At 36.1% G+C, this 16,195-nt stretch overlaps 2 protein-coding genes across 2 annotated transcripts; both read right to left on the reverse strand.

Moving 5' to 3' along the window:
* Positions 1–9,278: 9,278 nt before the first annotated feature.
* LOC106945269 (transmembrane protein 17A) lies at positions 9,279–13,341 on the reverse strand. Its single transcript, XM_015028832.1, has 4 exons — positions 13,037–13,341; positions 11,957–12,063; positions 10,813–10,926; positions 9,279–10,500 (listed from the first exon to the last, which is right to left on the reverse strand). Exons 1-4 carry the CDS (start codon positions 13,161–13,163, stop codon positions 10,192–10,194), a joined length of 657 nt encoding a protein of 218 aa, XP_014884318.1. The 5' UTR covers positions 13,164–13,341; the 3' UTR covers positions 9,279–10,191.
* Positions 13,342–13,556: 215 nt separating this feature from the next.
* selenoe (selenoprotein e) lies at positions 13,557–15,165 on the reverse strand. The gene is made up of 4 exons (XM_015028834.1): positions 14,946–15,165; positions 14,560–14,636; positions 14,288–14,366; positions 13,557–13,890 (listed from the first exon to the last, which is right to left on the reverse strand). The coding sequence occupies exons 1-4, from the start codon at positions 15,051–15,053 to the stop codon at positions 13,747–13,749; spliced, it is 408 nt and encodes a 135-aa protein (XP_014884320.1). The 5' UTR covers positions 15,054–15,165; the 3' UTR covers positions 13,557–13,746.
* Positions 15,166–16,195: the final 1,030 nt, after the last annotated feature.

Consider the following 16,195-nt stretch of genomic DNA (forward strand, 5'->3'; position numbering starts at 1 on the left):
ACCTAAATTATTGGAAGAATTGTGATCAGACATAAAACTATGAGCAATAGTTCTGTTACCAGACTAATAGTCTGGTAACAGAAGACAATATGTAGCTTTTCAAAAATATGTTTTTATATATTTGATCAAGCTGTCAACATGTCATGGCAGTATAATACAAGACAATCTGTAAATAGATCTGCCTGCAGACAGACTGGGACCGCCTCTGATGTCAAATCATGTCATGTTTTGTATGTATGATCCTTTTTATTCAACTATTTACAAAGTGTTTTGATATAAAAACCTTAATTTGTAAGGAGGAGGGTACTGACAACTAATTTACAAGTTCACCTTTCAAAGCATTTAAACACTGTACAGATCAAGTAGCCTAACAAGAAGCACAAATTAAAAACAGGATATTGCAACAGGATTTCTTTAAATTTGCTGTTTGCTTCCAAACCTTGAGTCTATGATGCAAAACAAATTTGTATGACATTTTCCAAAGTATCTACGACTCTACTTTGCTGATTCACAGTTTCATCAGAATTTTTCTTAACTTCCTGCTGCAGAGGAATTACCTTTCTCACCTAGGAAAAGACATTCCCAAAACTAGATGTCTTAACTCCATACATCCAATGACTTTGGCTTAAATACACAGGATAATGATTAGCACTTTATGTTATAGGATTTAAATAGGCCTATAGTCCTTTCTTTTCAAATTTTCAGATCGGTGCTTTTTGTTACATGTAACAAATTAGAAGTTTTCATTGAACAAAAGCATCGACGATGGTAGCTGACAAAGGAAGGATCAGAGAAAAAGAGGGTTTGAAAAGTGCTGCCTTTGTCTTTGCTGTTGCTTCTCAGAGACAGAGATGTTTCTCTGCTGATGGGTTTCTGTTTTGTAGAATGAAACTGACAAGGTTACAAGGAGTAGAGCTGATGTGTCAGTGAGAGAAAATAAAACACACACCTGCACATTTAATATTATCACACCCTGGCTGTGATTTTTAATGCCTCATCATTGGGTTAACAAGGATAAGCAGTTTAAGGAAAGTCTGCAGAATAAAGGAAACCTAGGCCTTTCAAAAGACCTGTACCGACATGAGGTCACTGCATCATGGAAATGTTGATGACACAAATAGTGCATTATAGCAATGTGGAAAATTTTATACAATGTTTTACAAATTTATTAAAAATAGAGAACCAAAATATCACATGTAAGTTTATATCTGAAGTCTAAAACTGAGCTGTTTCCACTGATCATGAGATGTTTTCATAACTTAAATGGAGTTCACCTGTGATGAATTCAGTTACCTGGACTTGATTTGGAAAGGTACACCTATGTTTTATTTATACATATATAAAATGGCAGAAGGAAAAAAAGAAGAAAAACAAGTTTTATTCAATTTTTACCCACAACTAGAAACAGATTAATTAGAAACTTTTTAAAGCTGCCTTGGAAACTTGTCTATTAAATATGTTCATAATACTTCCCTTATGCTAAACTTTAAGTCATATAATAAAACAATTTTTGTTTAAGTTTTTTTTTTATTTATTCATTTCATTCAATACAGAGAAAAAAAAGAAAAAAAATAAAGAAAACATCCTAACAGTTTTTAGTATACAAAATTAAAAAAAATAAAATACACCTCCATCCATACATACCTACATATCCATCTGTATACATTTCATAAATATATACACTGACAAACATACTACATATGTATTTGAAAAAGATGAAATGAAAGGTAGCAGAAAGAAGAAAAAATCTTATAGTATCTGCCCCTTTTTCCTCAACTCTGAATCAAAACAAAAAAAAAATTGATTTGTCTTCTGTGATAAAAAAGCTTTTTTGGCGCAGGTGTGGAGCTGCAGCTTTCTTACAAACTTGAAGTTAATTTAGAAATAAACCAGTTTAGGATTGTTAGGCATATATTTGACCTTTTAAAGAATTCAGTGTCTTGAACACAATTTCTGTATAATAAAAGTTTCTGCGTTCTAGAATTTCACCTCGGGTAGTTAGATGTTTTTTCCATCGTTTTCAAAGTTTAAATCTTCCCGCTAAAAGATGCTGAAGCACAAAACATTGGTGGTGTGCAACAAATTTAGCTAAAAGACAAAATAATTATTTGTCCTTCAGGAGATTTATGCAAAGCACATTGTTTGCAGCTTGTATTTAAGAAAGTGGAAACCTTTCTTAAATACAACATCAAAGATGGTAGATTTTTAAAATGTGGTGGAGCAGGTTTTTGCAGGTGCTTTTCAGAAATAGCACCTGCAAACACGGTGCTATTTCTTCAGGGTCAAAGAGGAGTGTCAGTGAAAGTAAGAAACTTCAAACCGTCTTACCCAAAGGCAGAACTTTTAATAACATGAACTACCATCATCAGCTTTATTAAAGGCACAAATGGGTCCATAGAAAGATAATTTAAGAAAATTTAAAAAGAAAGAAGAATACAACACATTAAATTACATTTCATGTGTTTATAGTTTTTATTAAACTCATTGTAGCTTCTTAAACTCTTAAATTGCCCCTATATCGACAAATCAAATCAAATCCAATTGTTTGGCAAACCAAACATGTCTATATGTGGACGACTTGTACTTAAATGGATGGTTATGATAATGAACTGCCTTGTAGTTCATTATCATAACTAGTTAAATTAAACTGCAAATTTAATTTAAATTTGCAGTTTAAATTAAATATACTGATGTATGTGACAAAAAGTGGAGAAGTTCAAGGCGTACACAGATGTAATTTTCAAAGGACAACATATTTGACAAGCAGAAAATTTGCTCAGTTTGTAAGTTTTCATACTCAGTTTTATTGTAAGAATATTAGTGTAAGGCAGTCTCCAATCTTTTTGAATGAATACTAGATTACGGGGAAGAAAATGTAATACAATTTGAAACATTTTTATCTCTTCAGCATCACATTTATTACATAATCTCTGGACATTTTCAGTAAAGCTTTCATTGTGTTTCATAAAACAGAAAGTTTAACTTTAGAAAGAAAATTGTATTGTGATATTGAAGATTATTGTAATGTAGATATGACTCGTTTATTAGAAGGCATATTTCTAAGAAATCCGGGATGCTTCATTATGAAATAATCTTTTCTCTTAAAAATCAATACCATAACATTAAACACTTCAACAGGAGCTCAACGATATTATTAAACAAGTAAAATGAATAAATACAATACAAAGAAATAGCATTTAAGAAACCTGAAGTTAAAAGATTTTCCGATATTTAATATCAAACAGTATCGCAACTATAGAGCTTTGTTCTTCAGACTTTGACTGAGTAGAAGGGGAAGAAGCTAAATAATACGCAATACTCACCAACTTGAGCCGAAGCTCAAAGAGCAAAAGCTCTTTCTGGATAATGGCTCTCACTGTGGTTACACACGGCTTTGAAACCCTTTCCTGACTCACAGACTTTTTATTTAAAAACACAGATTCAGGTTCGTTGGGATAGCTTTAGTGACATCATCTTCTTCTCATTAAAATGTGTTTGATCATCTGAAACTCAACCAAAAACACACAGAGAGCATCTGTCTGGGGAAATACTTTTTTCATGGTACTGTACATGTATTTAAGTTCAATCTGGAAAACAAAACAAAACAAAAAAAAACAAAACATTCTTTATACATGAAAAGGAGCTTTTGGCATATTTGTGAGTTAGCAAAGGACCCAAGTGCAGAGTCAGAATGTGGCAGAGTTTAATAATACATAACAAGGAGACTTACAGGGAATCTCAAAGGAAAAGCTGGACATGGATCATGGAGGAGTAATGAGAGGAAGCAGCAATGAACTAAGACAGCCAGCGAGCTGAAATTCAGAGGAAAGGGAGGAAAATGACATTGGAAACAGGTGAGCTAATCAGTAGAATATGGAGCAGCTGGGGATGTAAGTGAAACAGGGAGACTGAGCGAAAGAGCATAAAGGCAAAACTAAACTAGGCAAATGAAACTAAGAGTGGGATTCACTGACACCAATTTAAGAGGATAAATCAAGATACACAGAGAGCAGAATACAATAAATAAGTAAGAACTCAACCTGGAAAAAAAATACTATGACAACAGCTTTCTACTATAATGAACACAGACAAATGAACAAGATATGGTCTGATATTTCAAAGACAAAAAAGCACAAATTAAAACCAATGATAATCAGTTCTATAAAAACCATGTAACTCTAACCCTACCAAACCACAGCAGGTAAATCAATGGACTCTATAATATTAAATAATTTTGATTTTTTTCCCCTCTAGGCAGAAGATTCCTCTGTTCTGTTAAGTATAGCAGATTTAGCAGTGATGAAATATTCATCTGCGCTGTAGCTTTAATGCACATTTAAACTACCAGCAGAAGTGAATTGCCCTTCCATTCCCTCCTCACCAACATAATCAGATGCAAATTGAAAACATCCTGCTGTCGATATCAGTTCTGAGTTTCAATATTCCCTGATTCCCAGTGTGATCTTACGTTCTCTGCTGGCTGCGAAGGTAGAGGCAGCACAAGTGGCTCAAGAATGAGGTTTGAATGTCATGCCCCAAAATTGATCTGAATTTGTAACTCGGCAAATATTCTGTCTTTCAAAGGTATGTTTGGTTACACTGGGCTGAACGGTATGAGCAGCCAGGTAGTAGAAATGGTGTCAAGTAATAAAAAAAACAATACCAAGGAGAAGAAGTAAGAACGATTGAATAATAATATCCGAGAGGGTATTTTATTTTCAGTGCTTATGGAAACAGGGTACAGTTTTGCTAAGACTGCAGAGATTGGTCTAGTGATGTGTAGATATTGTAATATGTTTGTTTGGTTTCTCGGTTTTGTTTTTCCTCTTACAGATGTCTGAGGTGTTGATTTGTGTTTGCTCTCTTTAGGATATGACATACAGCTCTAATCTTTTTCTGTATTTTTATTAATCATAAAAGCTGAATGTTAAATATTAATCTGTCTTAATGTTCATGAATGAATGAGTCAGCCTTTCAGGTTTAAGTCTCCTTGAAGGGATCCTTCCGTTATTTTTATATGAAGCTGGATTTATTTCATTGTAACTATGAAAACCAGGACTTCATTTCCGTGTTTTAATCCTTTAACAATTACGGTGTGTGTTTGTAACTTGCTGTCACACTTTATGAATGGATGCAAGCGACAATAGGGTTAGCCCTTCTTGTGTAACCATCTGGGATTAAGAAGACAGGAGCATTTCCAGCCGCCTTGGCAGCTGCGGCGAGCCACCATGAAGGATTACTGAAACAAGCCATGAGGATGTCCCTGTGATGTCTTGGATATTGCTTCTCACCGGTGCTTAGCGCAGCCTCTACGGTCACATTTTGTGATTACCTCTGAGCTGTATCCAGACATAATTAACCTGATGAGAGGCTCAGTAAAGCCCAGCTGATTTTGAGCTGGGCTCGTATGTTGGGAAACAGACAGAAAGTGTTAACAAAGCCTCAGCAAAAACTTGCAGATGCTCAAAAAGGACCAACAATTAATATATATATATTTTTTTTTAATTGAAGTTTGTGAGTTGTATCTATCCATGAAGGTGATTCATCATTCTTCAAAGAGAAGCAATTTGATTGGGGCAGATGAAGTGAGCTGATGCTAAAGATGTGACTGGAGTGTCTCTGGTTTCTTTTCTTTGTCCTCTTCCATCAGAAGATGGATAATCCTCTCCTGCTTCAAAAAGAAATGATATTGGATGTAGAGGAAGCTGAATGGGTGAATACGAAGTCATCTCTGGAGTGTAGGATGAAAGCAAGATGAAGGAGAGCACAGAGCACATCACTTTCTGAATAAAAATCACAATAGGAATATCCAGTTTCTTTCCATAATCTCTTATTTTGTCTTTGTATAATATTGGCTTCAACTCAGAACTAGATTAAAATCCTGAATTCTTTAAATAAGTCAATTATAAGGTGAACAAGTTTCATTTTTCCCAGTTACATCCAGATCTGCCCCTTGTCTCTCTGATTTCTAAGTATTTTTACCATAAAAAGTCTGGCTACTCCAGATCCAGTACTCTCATTTTTTCTCACCAGAGGGGGTCCATCCACTGTCACTTCTCCACCAAGTTTCCTCAGATTTTTTTTTTCTCATTTCCTCCCCAACTCTTTAAATCCCTGTGGATTATGGAAGTGAATGTTTCTCTAAGCTTTCCTCCACTTCCAGGCTAAAGAAGTTAATACATGTTCCCTGTAAAGCTCAGCCTCTTTGACCTTGTCAGTACACAATTTGTGTTAAACACTTCATTTGGTTGTGAAAGACTTTACTGCTTCACATAGCTTACCGTCTCACAGTGTTAAGTGTAGATGCATTGCACTGAATTGATAAATCAATATAAATCTTATGCTACATTTAAAATAAAGTGTAATGCTTTGTCAGCTTTGACAAATTGTTTGGTCGGTGTGATATACTGATATTACTTTTAGTTTTGTTTTCATTACTGAATTTCCACATTGTTTTGTAATGTAACTCCATAATCTGTCAATCTGTTCCAGTTGGTTTGATTTTTGTGCTCCTCCCTCATGCCCCTATTATACCTATTAGTTGACTTGTATTTCTATCAATACTCTTTGAATCTGTCTTCCCAGCTTTTACTCCTGGTTACATTTTGTGCCATGTCGGCTGTGAAATTTTGCCAGATCAGCAACCTTAGTTTCTTAAAATCTGTTGGGTCCTTCATCCTTCCGTCTCTTACCAGTGGGCAACCTAAAACTATGCCCGCCAGTAATTTGGTTAAATAAAAATCCCTTATCTTTACTCATCACACAATTACAAATCCAACATCAGACTGTAAAATTGTTTTTTTTTATTTTTTTTTTTTTATAGCTGGTTCTATTCAAAAAATAACATTCAAAATTATTTCCAGTCAGCTTTGTTTTCCTGCATGCATAAAAAAAACTCACCTGAAATACTTTGTGAGTCCTGTTTGACCTCACCTCATTACTAGATCTGCAGCTGTTGCCCAGCTGTATCCTTCCCCCTGGCCTGCTGACATATTTCTGACGAAATTTCTCTGAGCTGCTGCCAGTTTTGCTCCCCCTTCTACCTTCTCTATCATTTAATCAGACTCTTTCCTCTTGCTGTGGGGTTGATTATTAAATCACTAATGTCTCCTGCCTTCTCAAGAAAGCATTTCAAACTGCTTTGGGTTAAACCTGTCACTGGTTTATTTCTAAATTAACTTCAAGTTTGTAAGAAAGAAAGCTGCAGCTCCACACCTGCGCCAAAGAAGCTGGAAAGAAAAAAAAAAATATTTGGGAAAATAAAATCAAATTCAGCTTCCAACAAATTCATTCCACTCAAATCTAATTGCTGAAGGGATCAGAGGTTTCCTTATTTATTCAAATAAGGGTGCTTGTGATTAGCACAGGAAGCTTCTTTGTTCCTAGCCTGACTGCAGCACATTTAAATGTGCCTTTTTATTTTCAACTGAAATGCACCAAAACCACCACATATAAATAATAACCTAAACATCTCATTGTAAATGCACTTTATAATAGAATGGTGTCAACTGTGGACACATCTGTGAGCTAAGAACAGACGACAAAAGAATGTACACATTTCACTGTAGGTGAATGAGTAAAATAAAACAATGAAAAAGAACCAGAGAAAATGCAGTTGGTGCTTGTTGCCTTGCAGCAAAGGGTTCTGGGATTGAATCCCACTCTGATGTTCTCACTATACATATGTGGGCGTTCTCCAGGTATTCTAGCTTTGAAAACATGGTTGTTGGTCAATTGCTAACTCTAGAATGAATCTGTGTCTGAATGTTTATTTGTCTGCATAGTTGTTTGTCACCCTGTCCTCTCCACCAATGATCACTAATCATAGGCAAAGCCTACCTACAACTTTGCAAGGACAAATATGTTTGACATCCATGGTTTAAAACTTTATTTTCATGAAGTTGAATGTACTGTGCAAGCAAACATTCTGTTTTTGGGGCATAAAGAAAATCATATGTAGTTGTTTTAACTACAACTACATATGGCAAAAAATATGAAAACATTTCCAGACATGCAAAAATTATAAAACAAAATAATTCCACATTTTCTGGAAAGAGAGAGAGAGAAGACCTTTCTAGGAGATCTGTTGTTCCTTAAAGAGTTTTAAAACTTCCCTGTTTGAACAACATTTATGGACATATTAAGCTGACATTGCATGTGTATGAATCTATTGAAGTTAATTCAAACAAAATATTTATTTTTGAAAGTAACCAGAATTGCCATCACTGTGTTGTCCGCAAGCAGAAAATTAACCTGTGCACTACAAAATCATAATCAACAACAACAACAACAAAGAGAAACGTAGTCAGTTATATCATGTTTCCATTATTCACATAGTTGCTTCATTTCTTTATCTCCCTGCACACAGTTCAGCTAGATAGTCCATTACCAGAATCGGTCTCTTACTTTCTAAAGGTCACGCAAATGAAATTCAAATTAGATACTGACACCAGGATATAGCTTTTGGGAATTTGAATTGGTTTCTTCTTAAATGGGAAATAAACATGTTTGAACTTTGTCAGATTTCATGGCTTATAAAATTGGAACATAAAGAAAACAATGTTTTCCATCTCATTTCTTTATGTGACTAAACCTTTTAGAGTAAAGCACTTATGAATAAAGTATACAGTTTCAGCTTTGTTTTCACTGTTTTTCCTCTCAATTTCATCCGGTGAACAGTCCAACAACCACTGCAGCTTGTTGTTCCCTGAATGTGAAGTAGCACAGAAAAAGCATGTTATTTCACAAAAACTGTGCATCTCAAATAACCGACATGTTGAATATTAGTGCACCACTCTCTACTTTATTTCTGCCCTGAATTAAAATACTGAGGCACCAGTTGCTGCTGGATCAGCTTATTGTAAAACCAGCGAAACACATGCAACCTTCTGTCTTCAAATGAGAGGATAAAACTCACCATGATGACAAGATATTCAATTGATTTCCTTGTATGCTCAACCTAGAGTTATTAATCATCTAATAATACATTATGTTCAGCTGTAGACAGGGCTAACCTTTCTTGCTCTGCCAGAGGCTTTCCTGATCCGAACATGTGCTGCATGATAATCCGTCCTCACTGGACTTTGCAGCACCGTCAGAGACGTCACCATCCTCTTTTGATCTCTGACTGCCACTGTGTGGTCGTAAATATTTAACACCGCTTCCATCGTTTCCCACACCAGCTACAATACATTTTTATGCCTGCATCTTGTGTATCAAAATTTAAGGTTAAGATGTAGGTGTAACCGAAATCTCCCCACTTTAGGACAAAAAAATGAATTTCTGAAACAGTCAAGGTCACATTTATTGGACTTCTGCTGAATATGTGTGAAAAGTATCAAAATAAATACATGTTTTAATTTAGGAAAAAACAAAAAAAGAAAAACACATTTTTCATTGTTGAGTTTGAACTTGACTACAGTTACTCAGTTACAAAACAAGATCAGGTTAATTTGCCATGTTTTGAAAAATTTATCTTTAATTTCAGTAGATTTCAAATTAGTGAAAAAAAAATCACAAGACGACAGGGGAAACAGGATGTTCTCAATTACTGAGTACAATTTTTAAGATGCCTTGATCAACTTCAGTTCAAATAAAAAATGTTCCTGTTACTCAAACGTTTCTACAATGAAAGATCTGCCAATAAATATGGCACAACTGTAGAAAAAACACTTTTGTTTAGAAAAGCCAGAGCAGGTTGCTTTGAACTCTTGTCTAAGGAGCAAGACAAAAATTAGATCTGCCTTGGCAAAAAATCAGGTTCTGGCAAATTTTCATCCTGTGTCATTCATCAAGATTAAAGAAAAAAAACAAAACAAAAAAAAAAACCTTTGTCTAATGACAAAGGTTTTTTTGTCATCAGAGCCTTGTTGTTTGATCATATTTCCCATTTCACCTTAAAAGCCAAATCAGGTTTTGACAGTTTGACATCATTTCAGCCTTTGTCATTTTCACTGGTGCTGAAACTATGTTTACCATCTATTTAAGCACACCTGCAGATACTGCAGAACAACCCATACAATCTGTGGGATACAATAAAAACAAGTCAATTGCTAAGGATGCTAACTCTGAAGTTGTCATTTCTTATCAAACTCTTTTTGTGGGCAAGTACGCTACCATTGTAAAAAAAAAATACACACAGAGGATGTTTTACTAAAACCAGAGTCATGTAAGAAAGACTGTTGCCTGTCTTTAATGGGTGGGTGAAACTGGAAGCACACTGCGGTTATAGGGAAGCCCGTAGATGGGGCTCATCTCTGTATGCCGCATGCTCTCCACCTTGCCAAGCTGCCGCAGGTGGAAGAGAAGAGTGAGCTTTCGGGTCATCGTCCTCAGCGCCAAGAAGGAAGCCATGATTTGGGAGAGCAGGAAAATAAGATAGATGGAGTGGACGGCTCTCTCCAGAGGCAGGATGATAACGCCTTCATCTGTGATGAAGAACAACAGCACCGGCAGCTGGAACGTGAAAGACAGGAGCCAGAAGGCTGCCAGGGCTGGCACCTGATGACAGGGAGGAAAGAAACAGAGTCTGGTGCATGAGAGTGAAAGACTGAGCAGTGAGATATGAAGTGCCTCCGTTACATCCCTGAGAAAAGCCACTGATGAATCAATATCTTCAGAAGTCCAGTTAGCAATTTCTTACAAGCCATGTCGAGAACACAAAACCACGTAGACAGTCTTCATCTCAAATTTAGAGATTAAGATTTGTATTAAAAGGGGAATAAAGAGTTTTGCAGGGAACAATACATGTTGAGACATACTGTCGCATAAGAACTTTTCTTGTGGTTCAGAATGGATGTGACTCTGAGTTACCTTTTCTTTAAGGTTGCCAATGTAGCCCAGGTAGAGTCGGATCACTTCAATCACTGTGACAAGAACCAACCCAGTTATGAGCAGAGCCTGGTAGTATCCAGGAAGATGGTAATACTGCAAACAGAGAATATTTTAGTTTACAAGAACACGATATATTAAAATGTGTCTCTGTATCTTCTGAGTGGTCCCCTTTTTTGTTTTATATGCACACAAAATAAGTATTAAACTTTGGCTTCTTATTATATTACATACAAAACTCAAGAGCAAAGCATTTACAAATAGCAAGTAAGCCTATTTTTATTGTTTTAACTACATACTTTAGTATTTTCTCGGTAGAGCGGTTTGTAACCTCTGGGACAATATGTGGCTCTTTCATCCACATATCACTCTTAATGACTTCACATTTCATAATTTAATAAATCTTATTTACACTACATGCTTTTTTTAACATAATATTTTAAAAATAAATCTTTACAACAATGTTTTTTTATAAAGAATATTTAACTACCAAATAAACAAATAGTATTATGAAGACTCTAGAAACTGAAATTTAAAAGGTTAATAAAGTTTATTGTGGTTTAAGGACAATTTTATTGAGTAAAAGTGAGGAGAGTCACAACATGAAAATACTTTTTTAGGGGAAACCACTAGGTGGTGCCACAATTAAATCCATCCATCCATCCATCCATCCATCCATCCATCCATCCATTTTCTTTACACCCTTGTCCCTTAGTGGGGTCGGGAGGGGTACAATGAAAGCCTTTTATTTGAAATCAGAATAATATGGCATTTTACATATTTGGAAGTTTAGGATTTTACATTTTCTATTTTTTTTGTGTGTGTGATATTTACTTAGTTTGGCAAATACTATGTTTTTGTATCTTTCTATCTATTTGTAACCTGTGCAAAACATGTTGTGTCACTTGTTGTAAGATATGTTTGACTGACTTTATGTGACTGGAGGTTCACAGTTTTTAGGGTTTTTGATGTCACCTAAAAGGCCTACAACTTAGAGTGCAATGCTATTTATACGTTTATAAATTAAAAATTATTTCTTTACTTGTTTCCATTTAATGCAGTTATTTCTGTCTGAAATTTGTTTTGAGAAATGATTAAGATCTATAGTGATTTTCCAAATACTTACTTTCACTTCCAACATGAACACAGCAGAAAACCACCAACAAGGAAAGTAAAACAGGTTGAAGTACAAGAGCATTTGAAGAGGAAGGTGAGAAACCAACTCGTTGACCACTGAAAAAGAAAATTCAGGGAATTTTAGATATTTTTACAGCAACATTAAAATAAGTGAGGTTTGTAGGGAATTGCATGTGGAATAATCTGTTTGCAATCCTAACCCAAAGAGGAGTAATGTGTAAGTTTTGAATCATAAAAATATCCCAATCTCATGTAACTACAAGAAATTTTAAAACATGTAAAGGTGAATTTTTATATGTTTAGTTTTGAGTGAATTTAGTTAACTGAAAATACAGTTATAATGATGTGAAAATACAAGAATGTGTTTTTGCTACACATGGCATTTGTCACAATGAGTTCTATTAAATCTACTTTAATCTCTCACAAAAACATTAAACTGTACATTCATATAAATTATGCAGGTAACTTTATTGGCTACGCTATTCATGAGTGCATAAAGAAGTTTAACCTCAAGTTCATGAGCTGAAACAACATGAGTGGCTGATGCATGCTATGCTACATGCTATGCTACATGCTATGCTACATGCTATGCTACATGCTATGCTTCATGCTCATATGCATATGGTGATTCAAATAAAGAAACAGTGTATTTGTTGACTTTTAATAATCTGAAAGCCATTATCTAGCTAGAGATAATGATATCCTTAATATAATACATCTCTTCAGTAACATGTTTTGTCAGACCATAAATTATTTTAAAGAACATTTGGTTCTTCTACAGTTTAAATATTGGATAAAAAATACCTCAACTTGTTTAGATTTCATCAACAGAACTGCTACCTATGTCAAATTGCACCAAGCTGCTCTTGGATTTTTTTGTGCACATTCAAGATATGAACTGCTCTAGTCATCCTGGATTTTATCCAATAGAAACTCCTAAACTTGGTAGTTGTAGAGTGGTGCTTGTAAAAGAGCAGAGTAGTGTCTGTAATGTTAAAAACAGGAATTATAAACCGTATTAATTTGCCAGACTGACGTAAAAACCATTGGTGCTGAGTGTTGAACGAACCAGATGCATCCTCCTGCTCCCTGTTGAAGTCACTGTCCATTGTCCTGTTGTTTGTGAACACGGAGCCTCCCATGTAGGCAAGGCCCATCTGCAGGTTCTCCGGTACAGGCGAGTAAAACACAGGCATGGCGGCTCAAACCGTTGGTCATGGCAGAACTAACAATCCAAACACTTTAATTGTGGCGTCTGCGTCTGGGTCTGCAGCTAATTCCTGTTGTCCTCAATACTATAAATGCACAGTAGAGGTTGTAATGGCTACACAGAGACAGACAGTCCAATGCTACTGCTAATCAGATTACCAAGAGGGAGGCGTGCTGAGGATTAGTCTGAAACATTGGCATTATACTTTGTCTGTTAGTGGGTATTTTTCATGAGTAAATCTGTTTATATGCTTTGGGAATAAATTGCTATTTGAGTACCACTGAGTTCACATAGGGACAACAGCGACAACACTGGCAATTTATGCTGCTTTGTTCCTGGCAATTTGGTACAATGAACAGATAAAAATGGAATCTAGGTATTTGTGTTTTTGTAATTTTTATTTAAGTGTGTAAACAAACAGTAAGCCTCAAGTGTGCCTAACACTCTCCACACTGCGTCCAGCCAGCGAGTCCTCAGAATGGGGCCTGGCTGTAACAGTGTTGCCTTTTAGCCCCACTCATCATTAATGCAGCTGGGTTGCAGATGCAAAGTTTGGCCACATGGGGTCATCACAGCTCGTCCCTTGGTGCGTGCAGGGGGAAGTTCTGGAACTCCTCTGGCACTTTTTCCCCTTTCTGGGACCTCTTATAGAAACCAAGAGACTCCAACAGGCTGCTGATCTCATCTGCCTTCATGTTCTTCACGGGGACAGTCTGATGTTTCAGGAAACAGAGAGAAGAAACAAAAGCAAGGACATATCAGCTTCACACAGCTAAGGGTTCAGTTGGAACTCTGTCGGTTAAATACTGGAAATCATATTGAAACACTTTCATGTTTTGACAGAAATTAGTAGGTAAAAAACAGTAAAAGGTTTCTTTATTCATAAATCAAAGTGGAGGATCTTTATTAGCAGTCATTGGGTGAGAGCCAGGGTGTAGCCTGCACAGATCGCCAGGCCGTCACACAGCAGTGGACTGTGAGAGGAAACCGAAGTACCCAGACAGAACCCACACATGCACAGGTGGAATATGCAAACTCCAGGCAGAAACCCCCTCACCCCAGGATTTTGTCAGGGACCTCCAAGATGTGCCTCTGAAATGCAAATCTTACCTTTACAACCTCATCCTTTTCATTGTAAAATATCAGACGGGGCTTCTTCTCCTCTGATGAGTCATACTCTAAGTTATGGCTGTATGGCAAAAAACAGATCAGGGAAAACAACAGGTAGGCAACACATCTATCTGTTTCAGTTGACTCAGGCTGATAAGACTTGGAGCACAATACTTTTGGAAAGCTCACATATCTGGGACAGGACTTAGCCAACAGCTTGAAGCCATGTCTCAACAAGAAAATGTAGGAATGTGACAGAAGCAGAAGGATACTATAAAGCCGATCGCTCCATGAGGAAGTGATGGAGCTCAGGCATTTTCTTTATGGCTCATCCAACCACACTGGGTGCCTGCAAAATTGACAACAGACAGTTGTTCAAACTGGTGTGTGTGTGCGTGCGTGCGTGTGTGTGTATATGTGTGTATTTCATTGTGTGAACATTGCTCTTTAATCTGAACTGGAAACAACCTGCAGCTCATTCTTTGTTGTACTTATCCTTCTTCTTTTTTTCTTTAATGCAGAGATCATTGTTTTAATGTAACACATTCTCAGCAAGAAGTTTTGCAAAAACTTTTGTTGAAACTTTTTGTTGAAAAGTAAACCTAGGTGATTTTTCAAAGTGATCTGTGTGTGTTCTATTCTTTTTAGTCCCACTCACCATCAGTTTAGCTCTGGCTATATTAAGCCGTTCCTCAGCTGCCGTCTTGTTGCTGCTCCCTAATGCTCCAGCAGCAAGTCCCAAAGTGAGTGCCAACAAGGCCCACATGCTAAAGATCAGCTTGTGCCTCTAAATCCTTCTGCTCAGGTTTAACAAGAAACGTGTAACTTTTGAATTCTGCTGGCCAGGTTTTCAGGATGGATGAGTCCATCAGAAACTCTTATGGGGTAGTTCAGCTCACCTGAGTTGAACTGTTTTTGTTCTTCCAGTTTTGCTGATATAAATTTACCCGTAAATGGAGAACACAATAATAAATGTAGCCACCTGGTTCACATAGATGTAGTCGTACCGCCAAAGTCTTGGTTATCAGTCTGTTTTGATTTATTTAGCCTCCCTGGTTTTAAGGAATAGTCTCCTCCACATCAGCAGGATTGCAGAAAATCCACAGAACATCTGTACTGTTATCACTTTTTCCCATACAGTACACGCTCCAGAAGATGTGACCCCTGAGAGCCAGCCAGATGCTCTCGTTCACTGACAACCAAAGTTCAGTCTTTGGTGATCGACCTGATTCCAGCAGAAAAACAATGTAATTTGTCCATTTAAAAGTAAAACATATGTTTGATTTGTAACATCAAAATCTAATTTAAACTTTGCGAGTTTTACATTTTGCATATTTTCTCCTTAAAAAGTTATCCATATGTTTGGCTTTGCTTGCATTCAAATAGCTAAAGAAAATTTAGTAAATATTTAAATCAACATGTTAGATTATTTCTCAATGGAAATTCACAATTTCACAGAGATTTTTTTTGCCAACATTTTATCCCACGGTGTTTGCATATTTACTAAACTAGACCCTGGAGGCCCTCACAGGGTCTACTTGTGATGAAACACTCAACATGTGTTTTTTTCTTTGAAGGGGCCTCTTAAAATGATTAAAATTAGAGTGAAAGTTTATTCGATTTATCAATTCTAATCTGAAACGAGGAATTTTTATAGCAACTTAGAGCTTGTTTGTAGCTGTTACTTATCTTTGAATGTTTACATTTTGTTCAAAAGGTTAGGTTTGCTGAAATGCATCCAATTTTTCTTTTGCCAATTGCAGAGGAAAAACAGACTTGCTTCACTTTCTTCCAAATCACTTCTCAGCCATGATGGTTAAATCTTGCTTTAGTTCATCTGTGGACAGAAGTAAGTAAGAGAAGTTTAATATATAGCTAGGTCTTAAGTGGTCAAAAAACCTAAAATGG

The sequence above is a fragment of the Poecilia latipinna genome, unplaced genomic scaffold (genome assembly GCF_001443285.1).
Source record: "Poecilia latipinna isolate Pla-1442-1.1 unplaced genomic scaffold, P_latipinna-1.0 Scaffold136, whole genome shotgun sequence".
NCBI classification, from domain to species: domain Eukaryota; kingdom Metazoa; phylum Chordata; class Actinopteri; order Cyprinodontiformes; family Poeciliidae; genus Poecilia; species Poecilia latipinna.

Coding starts and splice junctions, on each gene's coding strand:
- LOC106945269 (XM_015028832.1), bottom strand. CDS start 13,163: ATGCCTGTGTTTTACTCGCCTGTACCGGAGAACCTGCAGATGGGCCTT. Junction 12,064..13,036: donor GGAGCAGGAGGATGCATCTG/GTTCGTTCAACA, acceptor TTTCTTTTTCAG/TGGTCAACGAGTTGGTTTCT. Junction 10,501..10,812: donor TTGGCAACCTTAAAGAAAAG/GTAACTCAGAGT, acceptor CCCTGTCATCAG/GTGCCAGCCCTGGCAGCCTT.